General features: G+C 34.9%; 1 protein-coding gene across 6 annotated transcripts in view; it reads left to right on the top strand.

The window, feature by feature from the left end:
- ERBB4 (erb-b2 receptor tyrosine kinase 4) overlaps positions 1-26063 on the top strand; it is a 1287830-nt gene that overhangs the window by 473905 nt on the left and 787862 nt on the right. For all 6 annotated transcript variants that reach the window (XM_027566608.1, XM_027566583.1, XM_027566617.1 and 3 more), the window contains exon 2: positions 19508-19659. In XM_027566608.1, the coding sequence (XP_027422409.1) occupies positions 19508-19659 (152 nt within the window). The remainder of the gene's footprint in view (positions 1-19507; positions 19660-26063) is intronic.

Genomic DNA, 26063 nt, shown 5'->3' with positions numbered 1-26063 from the left:
AGTCCGACTTAACTTCACTCAGAATGGCAATCTCTAGGTCCATGCATGTCATTGCAAATGGAATTATTTGTTCTTTGTTTTATGGCTGAGTGATATTCCATTGTACATTGTTCCATGTCTTCTTTAGTCATTCCTCCATCAATGGATATTTAGGTTCCTTCCATATCCCAGCTGTTGTAAGTGGTGCTGAATGAAAACTGAGGTACATTTATCTTTTTGAATTATGGTTTTCTCCAGATATACTCCCAGGAGTGGGATTGCTGAATCATACTGTAGCTCTACTTTTAGTTTTTTAATGTAACTCTTATATTCTATCTTTAGAATAATATATTTTTATACTTTTCTTTCAGATGATTTTAAAATACAATTTCTCAATAGTTATACTAAAAACCAAAATGAATGTAATCTTACAAAACATGCTAATATTTTATAAGATTCCAAGATTATCAAATGTATTAATAGTAATTGGAATTAGTATGCACATTCCTATAAAAGAAATGGCAAAGTATAGAGTAAATATCTTACCTTTTAAAAAATCATATATATTAAAATTATATATGTGTGTGTGTTTGTGTACATGTATGTATACATATATATACATATTCAGAATTCAGAAATTATAGGTAGACCAAAAAGGAAAATGAATGTCATCTGGAAATCTTCCAATCAGAAAGAAAACATTTTCATCATATCATTATATTTCCTTCCCACTGAATATTTTTACACACACAAACATATAGATGCACCCATAATTTCTTAAAAAAGTATCTTTGAAAAGTAATTAATTTTATTAAGAAATTTTGTTTTGTTTTTGACATCACAGTGGTGAAAATTGTACAATTATATGAAACTTTTTCCTCAAAAATGTAATACATTTAAAAATCAAATTCTGTAGTTATCATTTGATTTGCATTATCTTCTTTACAAGGTCTAATCAGGTGGCAAATTAATTTGAGATCTGAATTTGCAAAGAATGTAACAGAGAGTTGATTGTGTTTTATCCTGTCTGAAAGTATCAGGTAGAAATCTGAATTCTATAATAAAAGATACTTGTTGTATATCCTAAAATACATATTATCATAAAATACATATTATTTTTGTGTCAGGAATTGAAAATTATGTTCAGAAAAGGCATGCTTCAAATTTTAAAAATTGATCAAATTTGTGCTGTTCTGTTAAAGAATTAAAAATAGTAGTATTGTTCCTGTTTCTCTAAGTAAACAGTAAGTAATTTAAATTTTTAAAATTTATCTCCTAGATAATATTTTATACATATTAACCTTGCCAGATAAAAATATAAAAATAAAAGCAAGATATTTGTATATGGCAAGGTTTTTCTAGATACAAATATAAATGCTTTTGTTTTTATAATATGAAGAAATCATGTTATTTGAAAGTGAAAAGTAAAAGTAAAAATCTCTCAGTCCTGTCTGACTCTTTGTGACCCCATGACTATACAGTCTATGGAATTCTCATAGGCCAGAATAGAGTGGGTAGCCTTTCCCTTCTCTGGCTTCCCTTGTGACTCAGACGGTAAAGAGCCTGCCTGCAATGCAGGAGACCCAGGTTTGATCCCTCGGTGGGGAAGATCCCCTGGAGAAGAAAATGGCAACTCATTCCAGTCCTCCTGCCTGGAAAATCCCATGGATGGAGGAGCCTGGCAGGCTCCAGTCCATGGCGTCTCAAAGAGTCGGACACGACTGAGCGACTTCACTTTCCTTTCTCCAGGGGATCGTCCCAACCCAGGGATCAAATCCAGGTCTCCCACATTGCAGGCAGATTCTTTAACAGCTGAGCCACAAGGGAAGCCCAAGAATACTGGAGTGGGTAGCTTATCCCTTCTCCAGAAGATCTTCCTGACTCAGGAATCGAACCGGGGTGTCCTGCATTGCAGGTGGATTCTTTACTAACTGAGCTATAAGGAAAGCCCCTATGTTATTTTAATGGGCTTTCAAAGAATCATGTTAATCTAAAATGACAATGCAAGTATCATATGATTTTAAACCTTTAATTAAAGTCTTTTTTCTTATCACTAGCATCATTTTATATTATCAAAGGAAATCATAGATTATTCTTTACATTTAAAATTGAACCTGATGCTCTGGAACTCCTATGATTTAGTGTTGAATGTGTTGTTCTTAATACCTGCACCACCTAATTATCTTAGATAAAGTAAACTACAGAACTTATAACACATTTTGGCATTTATCTATTTTTTAATCATTACCTAAACACTTTTGACAAAACCACAGCAAGGAAAAAAGTTCAAATATGTATTACCATTATGTAGTGAATTCCATATCCTCATATATATTTTTAAATATTTTTCTTAGATGTAAAAGATATTTCTAAGGTCATGTTCAATAATAATAAAAAAGTTGTTAAGCATCAACTTGGTTTTTAGATGTTATATTGAATGATGCATATTCCGTTGAAAAGTTGAACTTTTGCTCTCAGTTTCTTATATTAGGTTTTGTAAGTGCTGCTTCATTATAATAAAGCCTCCAAGTAAGATATCCGATCTTAAAAAATGTTTATTTTCCAACTTTATTGAAATTAGCATATGATGTTGGATAAGTTTAAGGTGTACAACCTGTGAATTTGATACAGTTGTATAATACAAAATGATTGCCATTATAGTGTTAACTAGCCCCAACATCACATCACATAATTATAATTTCTTTTTTTGTGTTGAGAACATTGAAGGTCTGCTCTCTTAGGAACTATCAAGTATGTAATACAGTATTGTTAACTATAATCACATGCTGTACAATAGATCCCCAGAATTCATTTTATAACTGGAGATTTGTATCATGTTATCAACATCTCCCCATTTCTCTCATCTGGTAACCAAGATTCTACTCTATGTTTCAGAATATAATATGGAAATATCTCAAAAAATTAAAAATAGAACTACCATATGATCCAACAATCCCACTTTGGGATATATATCCAAAGGAAATGAGAATCAGATCTCAAAGGATATCAGATCTTTAAATCCAAAGATTAATGAAACTTTCACTTTTTCACATCTATGTAGTATCTGATGCCCTGTTACATAACCTATGAGACCATGGAATGAATAGAGAAGTTGCTAGTAATATTAGCAGTGCAATGTATTGGTAATATCTCAAAACTATGGTAAGAAAAAAATCTTAAATAAATAAAATGAAGGAAAAAAACTAAAAACATACATGTTCAGTCATGGATAAGGACCTAGAGAGAGATAGGCAGAAACCTGCTGACTGAATAAAATATTTATAAGGTATGATGTTTCTTCAGATGTAGATGCTACTGAATATATTAGTAACATCATTTACTACTGTGACTACCAGAAAATTGCTCCCAACAAGTGAGGTCCACCTTTTATAATACATATGTCAATTTTTTTTCTGCTTCATATTTCATTGTGGATAAGATGAATTTGTCGTTGTGAATTTTGTTCATTGACATTGAATCAATCAATCAATAAATAAACTTTAAGCAGCTTGCATTTGCTTGCATTCTAAGAAAAACTATAGAGGATTTTTATTAGAATATATACTATTGTAAATTTGAAGCACCAATCTTATTTATCTATTTTTCCTTTCACACTTAGTCTAAAGCCCCATATATTGTGGTTGCCAATTGGTGTTTATTGAATAAATGAAATAACAAATGAGTGAATGACATATATTTCCCCAGTGATGGATATCTCCCTACCAAACAACTAACTGTAATTAGCATATTATAAAAATAACACACATTGTTCATCTGAATCTCTTTTAGAGGGATCAAACTACTGTTATAGAATGCCATTTCTAGAATAATAGGCATTAGCTTATGAGAAAATAGTGTAAAATAAATTATGATATATTTCATTATGTAGTCTAATCAGTATTGATAGCTTATGATGAACAATGTCAGATTCATTATCTCCGAAGAAGATTTAGCTTAGGGATCAGGCACCAGGCTTGATCACTCAGAGCATTTGTGTGGCAGAAGTTTTATTATAGTGAAAAGGACAGAGAAAGTTTGTGACATAGACATCAGAAGGGGGACAGAGAGTGCCCTACTTGCTAGTTTTATCAAGGCCTTATATACTTTTACCAGACCCACTCCACAAGATTAGAACTAACAATAGAAACGTCTTACCAGACCTGCTCTCACAACATAAGCCTTAAGATAACAAAATAACTCAGAAGCTTCTTGTTAAGGAGAAACATGTCCTTGAGCAAGATAAATTGTTGTTAAATAATCATTAGTACAGAGCGTAAAGAAAAACATACACATGAGCAAGATGAGTTGTTTTGTTGTGTAATCGTTAGCTCTGGGCTTAAAGAAAGATGGGGCTTCCCTGTGGCTCAGATGGTAAAGAGTCCGCCTGCAATGCAGGAGACCTGGGTTCCGTCCCTGGGTTAGGAAGATCTCCGGGAGAAGGGCATGGCGACCCTCTCCAGTATTCTTGCCTAGAGAATCTCCATGGACAGAGGAGCCTGGCAGGGTGAAGCCCCTGGGGTTGAAAAGAGTTGGACAGGACTGAGCGACTAAGCATGTAAATAAAATTAGTCTTAAAGACTTTTGTCCTAACAACTCAGAGTTTAAGAAAAAGCATCTTAATGTGACTAAAATAACACAATGTAGAAAAAAAGTTTGTCCCTTTCTCCTACTTGAGAGCCCAGGACCCCTTTCTCCTACTTGAGGGCCCCGGACTCCTTATCACCCGACCTAAAAATTAACTCTCTTAGTATCAGATGGTTGCTTTTCTGTCATCCAAGAGAGTTATGGTACTAAGAAATGGCTTCCAAAACTTTCAAACACTTTGTTAGAAGGTGATTTCAGATTTGACTTTGAGTGAGGTTAGTCTGAAGATACCTTGAAGGATCCTTAATTGTCTTCTCTTTCACTTCCTCTCATTCCAGAGGTAACATTGGCACACTTTTCTTTTGATTTGAAGGGATTGTTACTCTTTTAGACACAATTTAATCTTGAATGAGCAAGTTTGGATGGATGACCAAGGAGAGTGGAGTTGACTAAGACTTCTGTTTGCTGTTATAGTAGGCTCAACACTGCAAAGAGGCACAGAGAGTAGGGACAGATGGGAATAAGAAGCAGCCAATATGCTGGTAGCCAAGCCATGTGCTCTGCCATGGAGTTTCTTCCACCCAGAAAAGGGGCATCTTAGTGCATTTGCCTGAAGTCACTAATTGCCCTAGAACAGCCCTAGGCTGAAGAATGCCTTAAGGGAAGAGTGCCCTTAAAAAGGAGCACGTGGGTGACAGGAGTACCATGTTTTACTCTTGCTATTTCTCAGGTTTGCCCTTTCCTGATACTGGTTGACTGAATGTGATTAGAAAATGCTTCTTGCATATCATCAGTCAAGTAAACATTTGCTGATGCAAAGAATAAGAAAGAAAGGTTCACTCTGAAACCTTTACAAATAGAAAGAGCAAAGTCCGTTTATTAATGTACATCTGTATCAGTGTTTAAGATATCAGGCGGATAGGTGACCATAGCTTCATATCAGGAAAATATAGTCTAATTCCTTTTTAAAGATACTTCTCAGTGGAAAAAAAAAATTACACAGACTGCTACTTTAATTACGGAATTTTTTTAAATTTTAATTACAGTGAATGGCAAAGGTCTGACAGTTATAAGCCATTATGAACAGACTGGTTTTTATTACATACAAAGGGGTAGTTGAAAGCATGATAATCTAGGGAAGAAAGATGGTTACTAATATTTACATACTTAGCTCCCACTGGCATTTTACCAGGTTGGAGGTTTGCACTGTCCCTCTTAATCTGAGCGAATGTATCTAGATTCACAGCAAGACCTCAAGGAGAACCAGATGAGGGGGCAGATGGCAGATGACTAATTTGGCAAGCCTTGATGAGTGGAAATTGTTTGCTTTAATTGCTTGTCAAGTCCAGTACCTACATTAAAGTTAAGGACTTAGCATTTACACAGAAAATGAAATACTACAAAGTAAATAAGAAGGATTCTTTGGGTGGGGGGCAGGAATGGGGTATGAAAAATGATAAAAAGTGCAAGAGGGAATTAAACAAGATAGTGGTAAGGGGAACATTATTTCATCTAAGAACAGATTACAGAAATGTAATTTGTAAATCTATAGTCTTTCTGTTTCTAAGCTTTCAACATAGGAACTTTATAAGATATAATTTAAGAAAAAATATAACAAAATATGTAAAGGCAGGAAAACAATTGAAACAGGAACTAAAATTTATATGCAAGCAGTTACAAGTCAGTTTTTGATGATCCATATAATGCATTTAAAGTAATTTTTAATAATTTTAATCTTACTAAGCTTATCTTTGAAATACTAAATAAAAACTACAATTATATCTTATTATATTGGAAGACTAGTTTGGTGTAGACCACTCACAAAACATGTCATTGATGAACAGGAGATAATCATGTGCAATATTTATATATATTATTTTTTATAGTCTTTGTTGATCAGTTTATTTCCCTTTGCAATATAATTTAGCTGTTTAAGCATCTTTGGGGGGCATTTAGAGACTATTGTAAGTAAATAATAGAAGTAAAATACAGATCAATTAAATTTTAAGTGGAGCAGCACATAGCAATGTATGTAGTCAGTGGACCTGCCTTTCATCAGCCTGTTATATAGAATGCCTATGTCTTCTGTAGTTACAACTCTATTAATGAAGGCCTGTGATGCCAAATTCCCTTTTCATTTGGCTCAAGAACCATTTTTGAAAGTGATTTAGTTAATTTCAGCAGATTTCCTGTTTTGTCACTTTGGAAGTCAATAACAGTGGCTAAAGGTAAAGAATCGGAAACCACTATACGGTCCCTTATTTTTTTTTTAAAGGATACTTATTTTTAGATTGATAATATTTAATTTATAGTTTTATGTAATATAAATTATAAAATAAGCATCCTATTTGATGATACATTTTAATACTTTTAGAATTAATTATATGGAGAACAAATTTTTCTGAAGTATAAACCCACTTCTATTATCATTTTGCGTGTGATGACATCTGGTACATATATTTTTAAATCATTGATTGTTTTTTTTGTTTAGCCACTAATTCATGTTTGAGTCTTTTGAGACCCCATGGACTGTGGCCCACCAGTCTCCTCTGTCTATGGGATTTCCCAGGCAAAAATACTGAAGTCAGTTGCTATATCCTTCTCCAGGGGATCTTCCCAGCTCAGGGATTGAACCCACATCTCTTGCATTGACAGGCAGATTCTTTACCACTGAGCTCCCAGGGATAGGTAATTTTTAATATTAAAATAGTGGTCCAAATTAAAGCAATGAGTCTAGAACTGTAATAATGGAATAATGTGTGATTACTAAGAGTGGTTCATTCTGGGAATATAAGATGGTTCAATATTTGGAACTCGTTAATAATTTTTAAATTAATGCAAATGTAATTAACATTAATAGCAAAAAATATAACAACATTCAACATTCAGATCTGAAATAAAAACCTTGTAAAGCCAGACACTGGAATATATAATGCAATAAATATATATATGCAACCAAGGAAAACATTTATGTAAAGATTAGAACAAAGATAAAAATGCCTACTATGCCCATTAATTGAAAACAGATTATTCTAGGAGTTCTAGATAGTACCAGCCAAGAAAACAAAATAAAATAACATGATTGAAGACCAAGTAAGTCAAGAACCTCAATTAATAAAACTAGAAATTACAAGGTGTTAGCAATTAGCTAAGTTTTGAAGGAAAAAAAGTGTCAAAGTCATCAAGAGTTTAAAAAATATGTAGTAGTAGTAATAATAATAATAATAATAATAAGCAACTCAAAAACATAACTAAAATTATTCAAAGAGACAAAGCATAAAATGCCTAAAAACAAATATATTAAGAATGTTTTATAATTTATGTAAAGGGGCATATTTAACTCTGTTAAACATAAAAGATAACTTGAGTGTGTGTGTGTGTTTATAAACATACAATAAAATTGACTTATTTCAGTGTACTTATTGCTCCGCATTTTAGCTTATATATAGATCTTTGTAATCATCACCATGGTCAGTATGCAGAAGAATTCTGCCATCTCCTAAATTCCCTTCATGATCTTTCCATCAAACCCTCACTCTCAGATCCCCATCCTCTAGCAGCCATTGATTTGTTCTCTGTCCTTGGTAGTTTTGTCGTTTTTGAGAAACTTCATAACAATAGAATTGTATAGTATGTAGCCTTTTGAGCCTACATTTATAATATACCAGAGTTTGTTAGCATTCACCCATCAAAGGATATTGGTTATTTCCAATTGTTGGCAAATTCAAATTTGAATAGAGTTCCTTTAAACATTCATGAATAATACATATTTTTATGGGAGTGAATTTTCATTTGTCAGGAAACCACCTATAAATGGGATTGCTAGGTAATTTGGTAAATGTTTAACTATATAATTTTATATGTTATTGCCACAGTGTGACCTCCTCAAACCAACCCATTACTTAGTGTAGAGTAAGTTTTGTTTTATTTTTACTAGTATTTTTTTTAATTTTTATTTTATATTGGAGCATAGTTGATTAATTATGTTGTGTTGGTCTCAAGTGTGGAGCAAAGTGATTCAGATACATATTCATGTACTTAATTCCTTTCGAATTCTTTTCCCATTTAGGTTATTAAAGAATATTGAGCTATATTCCCTGTGCTATACAGTATGTTCTTGATGGTTATCTGTTTTAAATACAGTAGTATGTACATGTCAATCTCAATTCCCAGCCTATAGCTTCCTCCCACCATCACCCCTTGTTGTAGCCATCAGTTCAGTTCAGTTCAGTCCAGGCACTCAGTCGTGTCCGACTCTTTGCAACCCCATGGACAGCAGCATGCCAGGCCTCCCTGTCCATTACCAACTCCTAGAGTTTACTCAAAATCATGTCCATTGAGTTAGTGATGCTATCCGACCATCTTAACTCTGTCATCCCCTTATCATCCTGCCTTCAATCTTTCCCAGCATCAGGGTCTTTTCCAGTAAGTCACTTCTTCACATCAGGTGGCCAAAGTGTTGGAGATTCAGCTGCAGCATCAGTCTTTCCAATGAATGTTCAGGACTGATTTCCTTTAGATGGACTGGTTGTATCTCCTTGCTGTCCAAGGGACTCTCAAGAGTCTTCTCCAACACCACAGTTAAAAAGCATCAATTCTTTGACATTCAGCCTTCTTCACAATCCAACTCACACATCCATGCATGACTACTGGAAAAACCATAGCCTTGACTAGATGGACCTTTGTTGGCAAAGTAATGTCTCTGCTTTTTAATATGCTGTCTAGGTTGGTCATAACTTTCATTCCAAGGAGTAAGCGTCTTTTAATTTCATGGCTACAATCACCATTTGTAGTGATTTTGGAGCCCCAAAAATAAAGTGTGACACTGGTTCCCCATCTATTTTCCATGAAGTGGTGGGACCAGATGCCATGATCTTAGTTTTCTGAATGTTGAGCATTAAGCCAACTTTTTCACTCTTCTCTTTCACTTTCATCAAGAGGCTTTTTAGTTCTTCCTCACATTCTGCCATAAGGGTCATGTTATCTGAGTACCTGAGGTTACTGATATTTCTCTCAGCAATCTTGATTCCAGCTTGTGCTTCATCAAGCCGAGCGTTTCTCATGATGTTCTCTGAATATAATTTAAATAAGCAGGTTGACAATATACAACCTTGACGTACTTCCTTCCCTATCTGGAACCAGTCTGTTGTTCCATGTTCAGTTCTAACTGTTGCTTCCTGACCTGCATATAGATTTCTCAAGAGGCAAGTCAGGTGTTCTAGTATTCCCATCTCTTTCAGAATTTTCCACAGTTTATTGTGATCCACACAGTCAAAGGCTTTGACATAGTCAATAAAGCAGAAGTAGATGATTTTCTGGAACTCTCTTGCTTTTTCGATGATCCAGCAGATGTTGGCAATTTGATCTCTGGTTCCTCTGCCTTTTCTAAAACCAGCTTGAACATCTGGAAGTTCACAGTTCACATATTGTTGAAGCCTGTCTTAGAGAATTTTGAGCATTACTTTGCTAGTATGTGAGATGTGTACAATTGTGTGGTAGTTTGAGCATTCTTTGGCATTGTCTTTCTTTGGGATTGGAATGAAAACTGACCTTTTCCAGTCACATGGCCACTGCTGAGTTTTCCAAATTTGCTGGCATATTGAGTGCAGCACTTTCACAGCATCATCTTTCAGGATTTGAAATAGCTGAACTGGAATTCCATCACCTCCACTAGCGTTGTTCCTAGTGATGCTTCCTAAGGCCTACTTGATTTCACATTCCAGGATGTCTGGCTCTAGGTCAGTGATCACACCATCGTGATTATCTGGGTCATGAAGATCTCTTTTGTACAGTTCTATGTATTCTTGCCACCTCAATGTCTTCTGCGTCTGTTAGATCCATACCATTTCTGTCTTTTATTGAGCTCATCTTTGCATGAAATGTTCCTTTGGTATCTCTAATTTTCTTGAAGAGATCTCTAGTCTTTCCCATTCTATTGTTTTCCTCTATGTCTTTGCACTGATCACTGAGGATGGCTGTCTTATCTGTCCTTGCTATTTTTTGGAACTCTGCATTCAAATGGGTATATCTTTCCTTTTCTCCTTTGTTGCTTCTCTTTTTTCCACATCTTTTTGTAAGGCCTCCTCAGACAGCCATTTGCTTTTTGCATTTCTTCTTCTTGGGGATGGTCCTGATCCCTGTCTCCTGTACAATGTCATGAACCTCCGTCCATAGTTCATCAGGCTCTCTATCAGATCTAGTCCCTCAAATCTATTTTTCACTTCCACTGTATAATCATAAGGGAATTGATTTAGGTCATACCTGAATGGCCTAGTGGTTTTCCTTACCTTCTTCAACTTAAGTCTGAATTTGGCAATAAAGAGTTCATGATCTGAGCCACAGTCAACTCCTGGTCTTGTTTTTGCTGATTGTGTAGAGCTTCCCCGTATTTGGCTGCTGGTGCTGCTGCTGCTGCTGCTAAGTCGCTTCAGTCGTGTCCGACTCTGTGTGACCCCATAGACGGCAGCCCACCAGGCTCCCCCGTCCCTGGGATTCTCCACGCAAGACTGCTGGAGTGGGTTGCCAGTTCCTTCTCCAATGCATGAAAGTTAAAAGTGAAAATGAAGTCTCTCAGTTGTGTCCAACTTTTCGTGACTCCATGGACTGCAGCCTACCAGGCTTCTCCATCCATGGGATTTTCCAGGCAAGAGTACTGCCTCTCCCCATATTTGGCTGCAAAGAATATAATCAATCTGATTTTGGTGTGGACCATCTGGAGATGCCCATGTGTAGAGACTTCTCTTGTGTTGTTGTAGCCATAGTTTGTTCTTTTAAGTCTGTGAGTCTGTTCCTGTTTTGTAAATAAGTTTACTTACATCTTTTTTTTTTTTAGATTCTGCAGACAGGCAATATCATGTTCTTGTCTTTCTCTCTCTGAGTTACTTCACTTAACATGGGAATTTCCAGGTCCATTCATGTTGCTGCCAATGGCATTCTTTCTTTCTTTTTTAATTGTAAAGTAATATTCCATTGTATATGGGCTTCCCAGGTAGCGCAGTGGTTAAAGTATCCACCTGTTAGTGCAGGAGATGCAGGAGTTGCGAGTTCAACCCCTGGGTTGGGAAGATCCTTTTGAGCAGGTAATGGCAACCCACTCCAGTATTGTATAAGTAGTTCACATCTTTTTTATCCATTCATCTGTCAGTGGACATTTCGGTTGCTTCCATGTGTTGACTCTTGTAAACAGTGCTGCAGGGGGCATTGGGGTTTATTCTCTCCATTGTATAATTTGGATCATGTTTTTCTCCAGATACATGCCCAGGAGTGGGATTGCAGGGCTATATGGTAGTTCTATTTTTAGTTTCTTAAAGAACCTCCATGCTGTTCTCCATAGTGGCTATACCAATTTACATTCCCACCAACAGTGTAGAACAGGTTTTACATATGTATTTTGGAAATAAATTCAATCACAAAATTTTTGAACTTGAAGGAAACATAAAGAAAAAAGAAAATTGGAACCAATAAGAAGGAAATAATTGTCCCATTTTAAACAGCTAAAAAATGTTGGAGGAATGATGTCTCAAACTTCATTGTCCTTGCCCAGTGATCATTTCTTTATATCAAACTGATTGCACATCACTGTGCAAACCTTTTTTAAAATTTGATTTAATATATTCCATAATGTATGCATATTATATACATACATTCAATTAAATAGCATTAGCTAACAATTACCTCTATCAGTAAGTCAAATATTGTGCAAAGCAAGTTAACATGTATTCACTCATTTAAATTTATGAGATGGTGGTTGTTACTGTGTTCATTTTACAGAGGAGGAAATAGAATGACAGCGGGGTTAAGTTACTTGCTCAAGGTTAATTGCAAGCCAGTGATTGCTAAAGTCTAGCCAGTGAGCTAGACTTTAATGCTGGACATCTGGCTTTAGGCTCTATGTTATTCGCCTCTAAATTGTGTTTATTGTTGGGAGCTCTCAGCACAGACACGGAGACTCTAAGTGACTAAGTAACTTGCTTAAGACATTCAGCTCATAAAAGTAGAAGGACCAGCATTTGATCCTGTGCTAATTATTTCTCCAAAGTCCATTTTATTATTCAATGAATATTGACTGATAGTCTGCTATGTGTCTTTAAGTGTTGAATAGAGAAAGGCCTCTAACAATGGAGCTTGCATTCTAATGTAGAAATATTTAATATGAAAGAAAACAAACAAGCATATAATTTCAGATAGCAGTAAAACAAAAATAAAGAAGGCAAAGAAGACAGAGCGTGATGAATGGGAATCTGCTACTTTAGATAAGATAGAAAAGGCTTTTCTGAAAGAGTGACATTTGAATAAAGATCCTCATATACATTCTACAAGTTATAGTATGAAGTTTGGATCTTATAATAAATATGATTAAAAACCAAGAATTGTTTTCAGTGAGAGTGACATGAATGATGTTTTTTAAAAAGATCATTCTGGCGTCTGGACAAAGAATTAACCAGGGCAAGGGCAGGTAAGGAATTAAGTCAGTTAGGAGGCTACTGTCAAAAGTCTAGGGCAGATATATCCTTGGATATAAATAACTATAACTATATCCTATATAACTACAGGATAACTATATAATAACTATATCCTTGGATATAAAATAGCTTGAATATAAATAACATCCAAGTGTCTTGGATTAAATAACTTTAGTAGAAGTGGCTTTCTCAGTGGCTCAACAGTAAAGAATTTGCCTGCCAAGGCTGGAGACATAAGACACCAGGGTTTGATCCCTGGATTGGGAAGATTCCCTGCAGAAGGGCATTGGAACTCACTCCAGTATTCTTGCCAAGAGAATACCATGAACAGAGGAGTCTGGCGGTTCGTGACACAGTCCTAAGGTTCAGTTGTGTGACACAACTGAAGTGACTTAGCATGCACACAAAGAAGTAGTAACAAATTTGGCCCTGTTTCAATATATATTTTGAACACAGAACTGCAGGAATTGTTTGTGTAACTATAATAGCACTCAATAGTCTCTGCAAATGTGTGCTACTTCTGATATTTATTTTATATTTTTAATGAAAATTTTAATACCCAAGAAGGTACATCAATCTAAAGCATGTTTATTATGGTAAACTTTCTGAAAGAGAAAGTACTCAGTGTTAAATCAGATGTTTTTAAAAAAGAGAACTTTTATCAAGTTACCAAATATTTCTTTATGCAGACAGTCCCTGAATGTTACACACACATTATATACATGGCTTGTGTATACTGCTTACTGCTTTCCTTACTGTGTGCATGAACAACTTCATGAACCCTTACAATAAACCTTGGACATTTTAATCAATGTATATTTTTCATGATACTAGGTCATGCTAAATGAACAGTAGATGTTAAATAAATACTCATTTCTCAATATCTCACATAGGCATTTGATTTGAAAGTCAGGCCAAAATATTGATTCAATTATTTTTTTCCCCTCTTTTTATCTTGAGTAAGCAAATGGAGTGCTGGTTTCCACAGTCATAATAAGCCTGGAGGAAATCATTGATTTTTTAGTATTAGTATGGATATTGTTAATGTTTCTTCTTTGTGCTTCTAATATATTTGCCTCATGAATTAATGAATAATTTTGTTAACCAACCTTTGAAAATTGCTACAAACTCCTAATTATAGTCTTATTTATTTAGTTTTTTTTACTGAATGAGGATCATGTAGTTCAGTCACTGTTGGTTACAAATCTTAAGAAGTCTGAAAAGCCCATGTTTGCAACTATAGCTACATTTGTAATTGAATCAATACTAAATAGAATAATTGGTGATTTTTAAGGCTTCACATATAGCTTTATTCCTGGAGTTACAGTTGAAATGAAAACTCCAGGGAGCACATGTAAATTCAGGATTTTTGAAGCTTGATTATTGTGAACTTATAGTTTAAGGACTTTATAATAGTGTTGGCAAAGGGGGCTGAATTTCGTTAAACTTGTTTTGGCTGGTGAAAAAGATTTTTCAATTCTGTTTGATAAACAGCTTTGTGAAATCAATGAAACTTGATGGTTTAAGCATTTCTTGTATACATTGCCTGATTGTAAAATCGATTGACAAATGGAAGTTGTGAGGCATTCAGTGGAGCCTTCATGAAAAGAAATACAAATGATTTTTTATGCATCTATCCAAACTAGTTCTTTAAAAATCAAGTCTGTCTGTCAAGATGAAAGTCAGGAGGAATGTTTTACTGGATTTAGATGGCTTGACTAGAACATAAATATATAGGAAAGCCTCACTGAGACAAAAATATTTTTTAACTGAAACTTTGTTAACCAGAAACTCCCAAAATCAGAATGTTTGAGAATATTCTGATTATTTAGAATATCTGTTTATTGAATTATATTTTGTGTTAATAAAAGATAATTTTAAATGTACTTATTCTAATTTTCTGTTTTCACATTGTACTGCAAAATACAGCTGATCACTTTTGAACAATGAGAACTTTACTGACTTGCAGTTTATTTTCTGAATACAAGTTATACTTATTTTTATGGCAATTAAATTAATTATTAAATAATTTTTTGCAAAGCATCATGCTGTATAGCTCAGCAGATAGACAATAATGATTAATATATTTCATCTGTCTTCAAAAAGCTTACAGCATTGTGTCTTATATAAAGAGATTTTTGCAATAATAATTAATAATTGCATATTCTATATTCTTTTTGTATATGCAGAATGAGAAAGATACAAAAATACATAGGCACTACAATTATACTAATAAACTTTCTGCCAAAATTTGTTTAAGCTTTTACAGGAAAGGTCAGAATGCACTTAATATTTTAGAAACCTTTTCATTTAGATGTTTACCTACTGATTTTTGTATACGTTTTATTTTCAACCAAAGGAAACTTGTATAACATAAGCTACATGTAAATTACAATGTGACATTATATACATTTTAGAAATGGTGAGGAAGTTTATTGGTATGCTAAGTCACTTCAGTCGTGTCCAACTCTGTGTGACCCCTAGACAGCAGCCCACCAGGCTTCCCCGTCCCTGGGATTCTCCAGGCAAGAACACTGGAGTGGGGTGCCATAGGCTTCTCCGGAGTAAGTTTATTAATTAATGCTTAATTACCCTCATCAATAGTTGCATTGAAAATAAGCTTGTCCTCTTTGGAATTGAAAGTAATTGAAATCTACATTTGATAAGCCCACATAATAGTACTTTTTTTCAACTGAAATTTTACAAGTTATAAAACTTCTGGGAGCAGTAAAAATAAAGATCGTGGATTAAGAGTGTTTTTTAGTCTCTACAGTACATTAGGGCTTCCCTGATGGCTCAGCAATAAGGAATCCGAATGCCAATGCAGGAGACATAGGAGACGTGGGTTTGACTCCTGGGTTGGGAAAGAGCCCTTGGAGGAGGAAATGGCAACCCACTCTACTACTCTTGCGTGGAAAATCCTGGGGGCAGAGGAGCTTGGCGGACTACAGTCCACAGGGTCACAAAGAGTCAGACACGACTGAAGCAAATTAGCCCACTTATTCTGTTTGTAGTATATATTTATAAATGTTTCAGTCTAAGATTTTAATATTTGTATTTTAAAAGATAGCATTTTTAAGGGCTTAAAAGCCAAAGTTTTAATTCTGTAGAAAATTTACTAAGATCAGATTACTTTGCAATACAAAAATATCATTTTAAAATAAATTTTTTACTTTTATCATCTTCTGATTTATATATATATATATAAAGTAGAGTGAATTATAAGTCTGAAAGAAAATCTGATTTGAGTGAAATTAAATAAATATATTGGATTTATATATTTGTGCTTTATATACTCACAGCATATATGTTTATTTATCTCCTTGTTGTATGTATCTGTGAAACCCATGCCTTCTTAGCCTCTGTGGTTAGTATATACAATTTATGAGTGTGAATGCATTATGCCACTTATATGTGGAATCTAAAAAAGCCAAACTTAATAGAAACAGAGAGAAGAATGGTGGCTACCAGGGACTTGGGAATGAGGAAATGGGGAGATTTGGGTAAAAAGTGCAAACTTCCAGTTTTAAGATGAATAAATTGTGTAGATCTACTGTGTACCATGGTGATTATAGTTAATAATACTGCATTACATTCTTGAAAGTTGTTGGAAGAGAAAGTCTGAAATATTCTCATGACTCATACACACACACAACTATGGTAATTAAATGACATGATGGTGATGTTAGCTAATGCTATGGTGGTAATCATTTTGCAATATGTAAGTGTATCAAAACCACACATGTACACATCTTCAGTTCAGTTCAGTGAAGTTACTCAATCGTGTCTGACTCTTTGTGACCCCATGAATCACAGCATCCCAGGTGTCCCTGTCCAGCACCAACTCCCAGAGTTCACCCAAACTCATGTCCATTGAGTCGGTGACGCCATCCAGCCATCTCATCTTCTGTCGTCCCCTTCTCCTCCTGCCACCCAATCCCTCCCAGCATCAGAGTCTTTTCCAATGAGTCAACTCTTCACATGAGGTGGCCAAAGTACTGGAATTTCAGCCTTAGCATCGGTCTTTCCAATGAACACCCAGGACTGGTCTCCTTTAGGATAGACTGGTTGGATCTCCTTGAAGTCCAAGGGACTGTCAAAAGTCTTCTCCAACACCACAGTTCAAAAGCATCAATTCTTCAGCGCGCAGCTTTCTTCATAGTCCAACTCTCACATCCATACATGACTACTGGAAAAACCATAGCCTTGAATAGACGGACCTTTGTTGGCAAAGTAACATCTCTGCTTTTGAATATGCTATCTAGGTTGGTCATAACTTTCCTTCCAAGGAATAAGCGTCTTTTAATTTCATGGCTGCAATTAACATCTGCAGTGATTTTGGAGCCCCCCAAAACAAAGTCTGACACTGTTTCCACTGTTTGCCCATCTATTTCCCATGAAGTGATGGGACCAAATGCCATGATCTTAGTTTTCTGAATGTTGAGCTTTAAGCCAACTTTTTCACTCTCCTCTTTCACTTTCATCAAGAGGCTTTTTAGTTCCTCTTTACTTTCTGCCATAAGGGTTGTGTCATCTGCATATCTGAGGTTATTGATATTTCTCCCGGCAATCTTGATTCCAGCTTGTGCTTCTTCCAGCCCAGCATTTCTCATGATGTACTCCTCATATAAGTTAAATAAGCAGGGTGAGACTATACAGCCTTGACATACTCCTTTTCCTATTGGGAACCAGTCTGTTGTTCCATGTCCAGTTCTAACTGTTGCTTCCTAACAGGCATATAGGTTTCCAAGGCAAACCATTCAATATCACAGTAATCCAAGCCTATGCCACAACCAGTAATGCTGAAGAAGCTGAAGTTGAATGGTTCTATGAAGACCTACAATAACTTTTAGAACTAACACCCAAAAAAGATGTCCTTTTCATTATAGGAGACTGGAATGCAAAAGTATGAAGTCAAGAAACTACCTGGGGTAACAGGCAAATTTGGCCTTGGAATACAGAATGAAGCAGGGCAAAGGCTAATAGAGTTTTGCCAAGAGAATGCACTGGTCAAACTCTTCCAACAACACAATGAAGACTCTACACATGGACATCAGCAGATGGTCAACATCAAAATCAGATTGATTATATTCTTTGCAGCCAAAGATGGAGAAGCTCTATATAGTCAGCAAAAACAAGACCAGGAGCTGACTGTGGCTCAGATCATGAACTCCTTATTGCCAAATTCAGACTTAAATTGAAAAAGTAGGGAAAACCACTAGACCATTCAGGTATGACCTAAATCAAATCCCTTATGATTATACAGTGGAAGTGAGAAATGGATTTAAGGGACTAGATCTGATAAATAGAGTGCCTGATGAACTATGGACTGAGGTTCATGACATTGTACAGGAGACAGGGATCAAGACCATCCCCATGGAAAAGAAATGCAAAAAAGCAAAATGGCTGTCTGGGGAGGCCTTACAAATAGCTGTGAAAAGAAGAGAAGCAAAAAGCAAAGGAGAAAAGGAAAGATATAAGCATCTGAAAGCAGAGTTCCAACGAATAGCAAGGAGAGATAAGAAAGCCTTCCTCAGCGATCAATGCAAAGAAATAGAGGAAAACAACAGAATGGGAAGACTAGAGATCTCTTCAAGAAAATGAGAGAAACCAAGGGAACATTTCATGCAAAAAGGGCTCAATAAAGGACAGAAATGGTATGGACCTAATAGAAGCAGAAGATATTAAGAAGAGATGGCAAGAATACACAGAAGAACTGTACAAAAAAGATCTTCATGACCAAGATAATCACAATGGTGTGATCACTGACCTAGAGCCAGACATCCTGGAATGTGAAGTCAAGTGGGCCTTAGAAAGCATCACTATGAACAAAGCTAGTGGAGGTGATGGAATTCCAGTTAAGCTCTTTCAAATCCTGAAAGATGATGCTGTGAAAGTGCTGCACTCAATATGCCAGCAAATTTGGAAAACTCAGCAGTGGCCACAGGACTGGAAAAGGTCAGTTTTCATTCCAATCCCAAAGAAAGGCAATGCCAAATAATGCTCAAACTACCGCACAATTGCACTCATCTCACACGCTAGTAAAGTACTGCTCAAAATTCTCCAAGCCAGGCTTCAGCAATATGTGAACCGTAAACTTCCAGATGTTCAAGCTGGTTTTAGAAAAGGCAAAGGAACCAGAGATCAAATTGCCAACATCCTCTGGATCATGGAAAAAGCAAGAGAGTTCCAAAAAAAATCGACTTCATTGACTATGCGAGAGTCTTTGACTATGTGGATCACAATAAACTGTACACATCTTAAACCTAGACAATGTTATGTCATTTATGATTCAGTAAAACTGTATAAAATGAAAGTGAACATATTTATCAGTGTATGATTATGGATCTTAAAAGGATTCAAAATATTTTAATTCAGGAAATTGGAGTAGATTGTTGTAGAGCAGAGTTGAGGGAAATGTTATCATGGTTCCTGTCGTACAAAGTTTATATAACTTCCCATGTTTCTTCTTGTCTTGACAGTGTGTGCAGGCACAGAGAATAAGCTGAGCTCTCTCTCTGACCTGGAGCAGCAGTACCGAGCCTTGCGCAAATACTATGAGAACTGTGAGGTAGTCATGGGCAACCTGGAAATAACCAGCATCGAGCACAACCGGGACCTCTCCTTTTTGCGGGTAAAGCTGACTCTTTCTTTCTGTTCTTTTTGTGAATAGACAGTGGTGTCATGATGCATAAAGACAGACTCGCTTCTTGTGTTTGATGGCTGTGCTCTCCTGCTCTGCCCGACAGAGACCATGACTATAGGCATGTAGGAGATAAGAGATTACAAGGCACACTCCGGGAAAGAAAAAGAGTGACATGCCATCATGATTGACACCCTGAGTTTAGGGCAAATACTGTTGTCCTAAGATTGATGAAAGATTCTGTCAGAGTGTAGGCCATGACTTGCAGCAGGTGTGTCCTTTTCTGAATGTCAGCCAAGAAGGAAACTTTAGGCTGTGGACTAGGAGAGTCAGAGGACCAGTCAGATAAGAATTTGTAACTTTAGCTAGGAATTTCCTTTTCTGCCCCTTTCTGTCACTTTGGCATTTTTAAATTATTTTATATTACCATAGTGAGAGTAATACTGTTAATTTTAGAATAAAAGTACCATGTTTTTGTCACTTAAAGTGGGCTAGTAGGAAATCCCACATAGATATATAAGTTGACATAGGCATGCATGTAATTGAAGACACACATATATGACATCACCCCATGACAAGTCCTTTTCCGTACTTGTTTTGACTCTCATTTATCCTTACCTGTTATTCCTGTTATTAGTACTTAATGCCTGCAGTTTCTTAAGTTTTGCTTCAACTGGAAAAGTATAGGAAAATCTGAACTTCAAAGGGACTTTGACAAAGTGAGATGAGGATGTGGCATTTTGTACAACTGATAATTTATTCCTTATATAAGAATTAATAGGATATATTTTAAATAATAGCATTCCTAGAATATACTCAGTCTTATTTTCAATAATATTTACACACTTCTCAGGAGCACTGTCTTATTTAAATGAAAATATGAATAATGCTTTGAATACTGATTCAGTAAACTATTTAGTAGATGGTGAATTATTTAGAGAACTGTGATAATTTTAATAATTCTATACTTAGACCAGAAGTAAAAATAATGATTTTGAAATACTTTGAATGCAATAAACATGTCTAGAAATGATGACAACCTCAGAAAATGTACCACTTCAAAACTAAGTAACACTATGAGACTTATGGTATCTGCTTTTAAAATGACTGTCATACTAGTATTGATATAGGGAATTAAGGTGTTTCTATATTCTGTTGTTTGGTTGCTAGAACTCTAATTCTACAAGTTGTGTAGTTTGTATTAACTATGATGTTTAATTATGACATCTTTGTTTATCATGAGTAGATAGTAAAATGTATCTAAATTCTTGAGTGAAAAGACCTTAAAATAATAGCTTTTTTTTTTCCTGTTTTGCAATATTGTTTCAATAAATGAACAGGTACACCTATCCTAGAAAAACTTCTTTGAAGGAGTGCATATGAGTATTAGTTACTAAAATTTGCTTGCAGTGTTCTAATATGTCTTGATTATTTTCAGCTAAGCTGTATTCTTCAAAATCAAAATTAAAACTTGGTAGCATATACTATAGATTTGTAGATTTGGTTAGAAATGCCAAGAAACTCAATGATATTATAGAAAAGGAAAATAAGGGATGAATTCAAAAACAGGGAAACGAGGTAAAAAGATCTTTTAGAACAGAATAATATAATACAATTTTAAAAGGCAATCTGAGGTCTTCGTTTTTCTTCTCATATTTCCCTTGCTTTGTATGGAACTAGATTGCACTGGCTTAACAAAAAATAGCATCAGTACTGTGAGGGTCTTTAAATAATATAAAATTGTCTTGATTATTATATATTTTATAATTTTATCATTCTTAGGCTCTTTTAAGATTGCAAAATAGAATGATTGAAAGTTGACTTAATCTTAGAAATATGAACAAAGCAAAGAAGTCTTTGAGCATCATGGTCTATACTGTTGGATATTCTACATTTTTAGGAACTATTTTGAAGTTTAAAAAAAAGTAAAATGAACGTATTTGATAAAGAAGAAAATAAGGAGGACTAAAGCTTTATACTTGGAACAAGAAATAAGTTGTTTGTTTAAAAAAATAATTATTGGCTCTTAAGGAAGCACCTCTAAAAATTCATGTAAACTTTATACTATAAACTCATGAAAATATCTTGGTTTTAATATATTTAATAATAACTGTAATAGGTTTTCTTTTTGTTTTTGGCTTATTAATGACATTGTTTTTTTGTTTCACTTATCTTTTGTTCCTTTGGAAAATCATCATTTCTAATTGTGCTATATATCATTCACTCAACAAATAGTCTTAGCCCAAAGATATAATAGCAAGTTATCTATTGTCCTTGGCTTCAAAAATATTGCAGTCTTATAGAGTTTTACAGATGTCTAATATATAGTTATTATATGTATGAGTGTGTGTGCATATATACATTTACATTCAAATACAAAATTTTGTAGTTGACAATACAGAAATAAGACATCAGAGTCATAATGAAGGTATGGTAATTGTATTAATTGTAAGTGCGGGTGCTGAACAAAGAAAGGAATGGGTAATTCTAAGGATTCAGGAAAGATTTCAGCAGAGATGTGCTTGGATTGAGTCATGAAAAAATGAATAGGGGCTCACAATGCAGGTGGGTGGAAGGACATTCCAGTCGGTTTAATATAAGTTAAGGCTTAGAAAGAAGGCCCTAAGTCGGAGTCAAATGTGCACCTACTGTTACTGCTTTAGATTCTAGACACGGCTTTCAAATGAATCAAATAGTGCTCTTCCTCTCACGGAGCTTACAGGGTAGTGTGCATAAAGATATACTGTGGGATGGAATAAAGTATTAAGTTGGAGAGATTGAGATCTTGGTAGTATGGATAAATATGTACCACCCAAATGACACCCAGCACCCAAATGACAAACTAGCGTTTAGGGATTAGATGAAAGAGTGAAGGGAGACAGACCTGTATTAGCCCAAGAAGTGGTCCAACGTCAAAATTCTCAAGATGTCCCATTCTCTGTTTTTTGGTGAGTTCAGTGTAAAATCATAACTGCTTATGTTCATGAGCTCTGAATCTAGGCTTGTTAGCTGAAATCTTCATACTACTGCATTGGATGAGCTATTATTTCTAACTACACCTTAGAATATGAGAGCTTTCCATTTAACATAAAATGTAATTCATTTGTGTTCTTAGTAGCTTGCTTCCTAGAAAATACATAATCTGTTCAATATTGATACCTTGCAAGTAGAGTTCATGTAAAGGGAATCTATTAATAGTTATTTTACATTATGTTATCATTTCTTATAAAATTTGAATTGTATGAGTGAATTGGGAGCTTTCATTAACTTATCCTATGGGTTATATAGCCCTCATATATGTTTACATATAACTGTAATGCATTGACCCACTTATAGAGGTGTGCAGTTTCCATTCTTTTAAGAATGGTCCATATCTACAATGTGTTTCGAAAGACATCATAGATAGGGATTTTGAATTCTATGTTGGAATTTATGTTGTCATTAAGAAGTTAGGAAATTATCTTTGCTTTAAAAATATTTCCCATCCTTGTTTTTATCTCTAACTAGCAAGTTTATAGTGTTTTGTTTTTTTTTCCTTGTTTTGTTTTGTATGAAAACCACTCTAATGTCTGTGATTCATGAAAGCAGGTTAACCATCACTATTTATCTCTTTTACTATCTGAATATTCAGTGTCTAGAACAGTGTCTAAAGTTTTGTAGCTTTTCACTATTTGTTGAATGGAAAAATGTGTTATCCTAAATACTTTAATAATTCTTAATTATAAATCATTATTTCATATGGGATATATTTTCTAGATGAGTTTTTGGGACTCTCCTCATGTTATTAATATTTCAGTGTGACAGCTCACAGGTCAGATGTTTGGGCATAAGACACAGGCTGGGTCAATCAGAATCAATTCCCAGTGAAGATTTGGAATTGTGACAAAGAACATTGTTTTTTATCAATTAGCTTCTTGACCAACTGGTACCAGAACTCAGTTTTGTTTTGTTTTGTTTAATTTTTTTGTATTTTGGTTTTTTGAGTGTAAGAGCTGTGCAAACAACAGAATAGAGCCAACACGCTGAATCTGACATAGAGACCAGGGAAAGAGACCATTCAACCCAAATTAACAATGAGGGCAGCTGCCAGTCTGCTTATGAAGATTGATTGCATCCCAGCCATTTAGCCCATATGATGCCTTGGAACTTGTTAGCAACTTTGAAGTTATTTCCTGTTTTTTTCTTAAACTAGATAGGTTTGTTTTCTTTTACTGTTACTAAAAGATCCTATCAAGTATATCTCCCAAGATCTCAAGAACATCACAAAAGTGGGCCATTTAAATTGGATTGAAGATGTGTCTATATATAATACCCCCCCAAAAATAAAACTCTGTAGTGTTATGTACCTACTCTGTTAATCTTTGTTAGATATATGTTATTAAAATACTTTAAAATGCATTCTTTCAATATTATTTTATTGTATCAAACCCAGTGCTTATCCCTAGATGCACCTTTTCACCTAGCTTTGTTGTAACCTTGAGCTTTTATGTTTCTTTTTGGGAAAAAAAAATGTAGTTGATAGTGTTTAACATTAGACCCTTGAGATACTGCATAGTTGGCTAGAAAAAGGCCCTAAAACTTATTTACTATGTATTTTATCACTGTCACAGGGTTAAGACTTATAATAGAAAACAGCAAAGCATAAAAATCACAGATTTTGCGCTATTATCTTACACTTTGTGAACTCTCTACAACAAAACCAAGTATACCAAGTAATGGGAATGAACTATTAGACCTTTTACCCTCATTAAAATTCTTGCCAATATCTCACCTTTGTCATCCCATTGGTCTTCCTTGCTGCTGCTGGCATTCTGTAACTGAGAGCTTCTAACAAGATGCCTGACCTGCTAGTTTTTGTACTTTAAATGTATTTTCTCTGTTTTATATATTTACTTTAAACAAATAAGTTTTAAGTGCCAAATAAGTATAAAGCCATGTGATGAATAATGTAGAGTATATATAAGGACTGTTAATATCTATCTGCAACCATTGTTATAATAGGTGATTACTTTTAATTTGTGGCTTGAATTCAGTTGTTTGTGAATTGCTTTGGAAAATGTGTAGTTTTTAAAAATTAATTAATTTATTTTAATTGGAGACTAATTACTTTACTATATTGTGGTGGATTTTGCCATACATTGACATGAATCAGCCACAGGTATACATGTGACACCCCCATCCCAAACCCCGCTCCCACCTCTCACCCCATCCAATCCCTCTGGGTTGTCCCAGTGCACCAGCTTTGAGTGCCCTGTCTCATGCATTGAACTTGGACTGGTCATCTATTTCACATCTGGTAATATACGTGTTTCAATGCTATTCTCTCAAATCATCCCACCCTCACTTTCTCCCACAGAGTTCAAAAGACTGTTCTTTATATCTGTGTCTCTTTTGCTGTCTCACATAAAGGATTGTTGTTACCATCTTAACGACCAAATTGGTCATTACCAATTTATGTTAAATGCCATTTACTATAAATTCCATATGTATGTATTAATATAGTATATTGGTGTTTTTCTTTCTGGCTTAATTCACTCTGTATAATAGGCTCCAGTTTCATCCATCTCATTAGAACTGACTCAAATGTGTTCTTTTTAATAGCTGAGTAATATTCCATGTGTATATGTAATCCAACTTTCTTATCCATTCATCTGCTGATGGACATCTAGGTTGCTTCCATGTCCTAGCTATTGTAAACAGTGCTGCAGTGAACAGTGGGGTACATGTGTCTCTTTCAATTCTGGTTTCCTCAGTGTGTATGCCCAACAGTGGGATTCCCGGTTCATATGGCAGTTCTATTTCCAGTATTTTTAAGGAATCTCCACACTGTCCTCCATAGTGGCTGTACTAGTTTGCATACCTACCAACAGTGTAAGAGGGTTCCCTTTTTTCCACGTCCTCTCCAGCATTTATTGCTTGTAGACTTTTTTGATAGCAGCCATTATGACCAGCATGAGATGGTACCTCATTGTAGTTTTGATTTGCATTTCTCTGATAATGAGTGATGTTGAGCATCTTTTCATGTGTTTGTGAGCCATCTGCACGTCTTCTTTCAAGAAATGTCTGTTTAGTTATTTGGTCCATTTTTTGAATGGGTCAGGAAAATGTGTATTTTAAAAAGCGATGAAGAGATCAATTTATTTAGCACTTGATCCATTGACCTGGAATATTACAGTGTCAGTAATTAATTAGACTTCTGTGTGCTGCTTAAATCATTTAAGATTTAAGAAAGCTTAAATCATAATGATTAAACATATGTTTTATTACTTAAAAAGAAATAAAATAAATTGATAAGACATCTTTTCAAAGAGCAGCATTAATATTTTGTTATTGGTAGCAAAAAGGCGATGACTTTGAAAAAAATACAGTATAGTTTTTTAAAAAATATTTTAAAG

The sequence above is a fragment of the Bos indicus x Bos taurus genome, chromosome 2 (genome assembly GCF_003369695.1).
Source record: "Bos indicus x Bos taurus breed Angus x Brahman F1 hybrid chromosome 2, Bos_hybrid_MaternalHap_v2.0, whole genome shotgun sequence".
In the NCBI taxonomy this organism is placed as follows: domain Eukaryota; kingdom Metazoa; phylum Chordata; class Mammalia; order Artiodactyla; family Bovidae; genus Bos; species Bos indicus x Bos taurus.
This window is presented reverse-complemented; position numbering and strand designations above follow the sequence as displayed.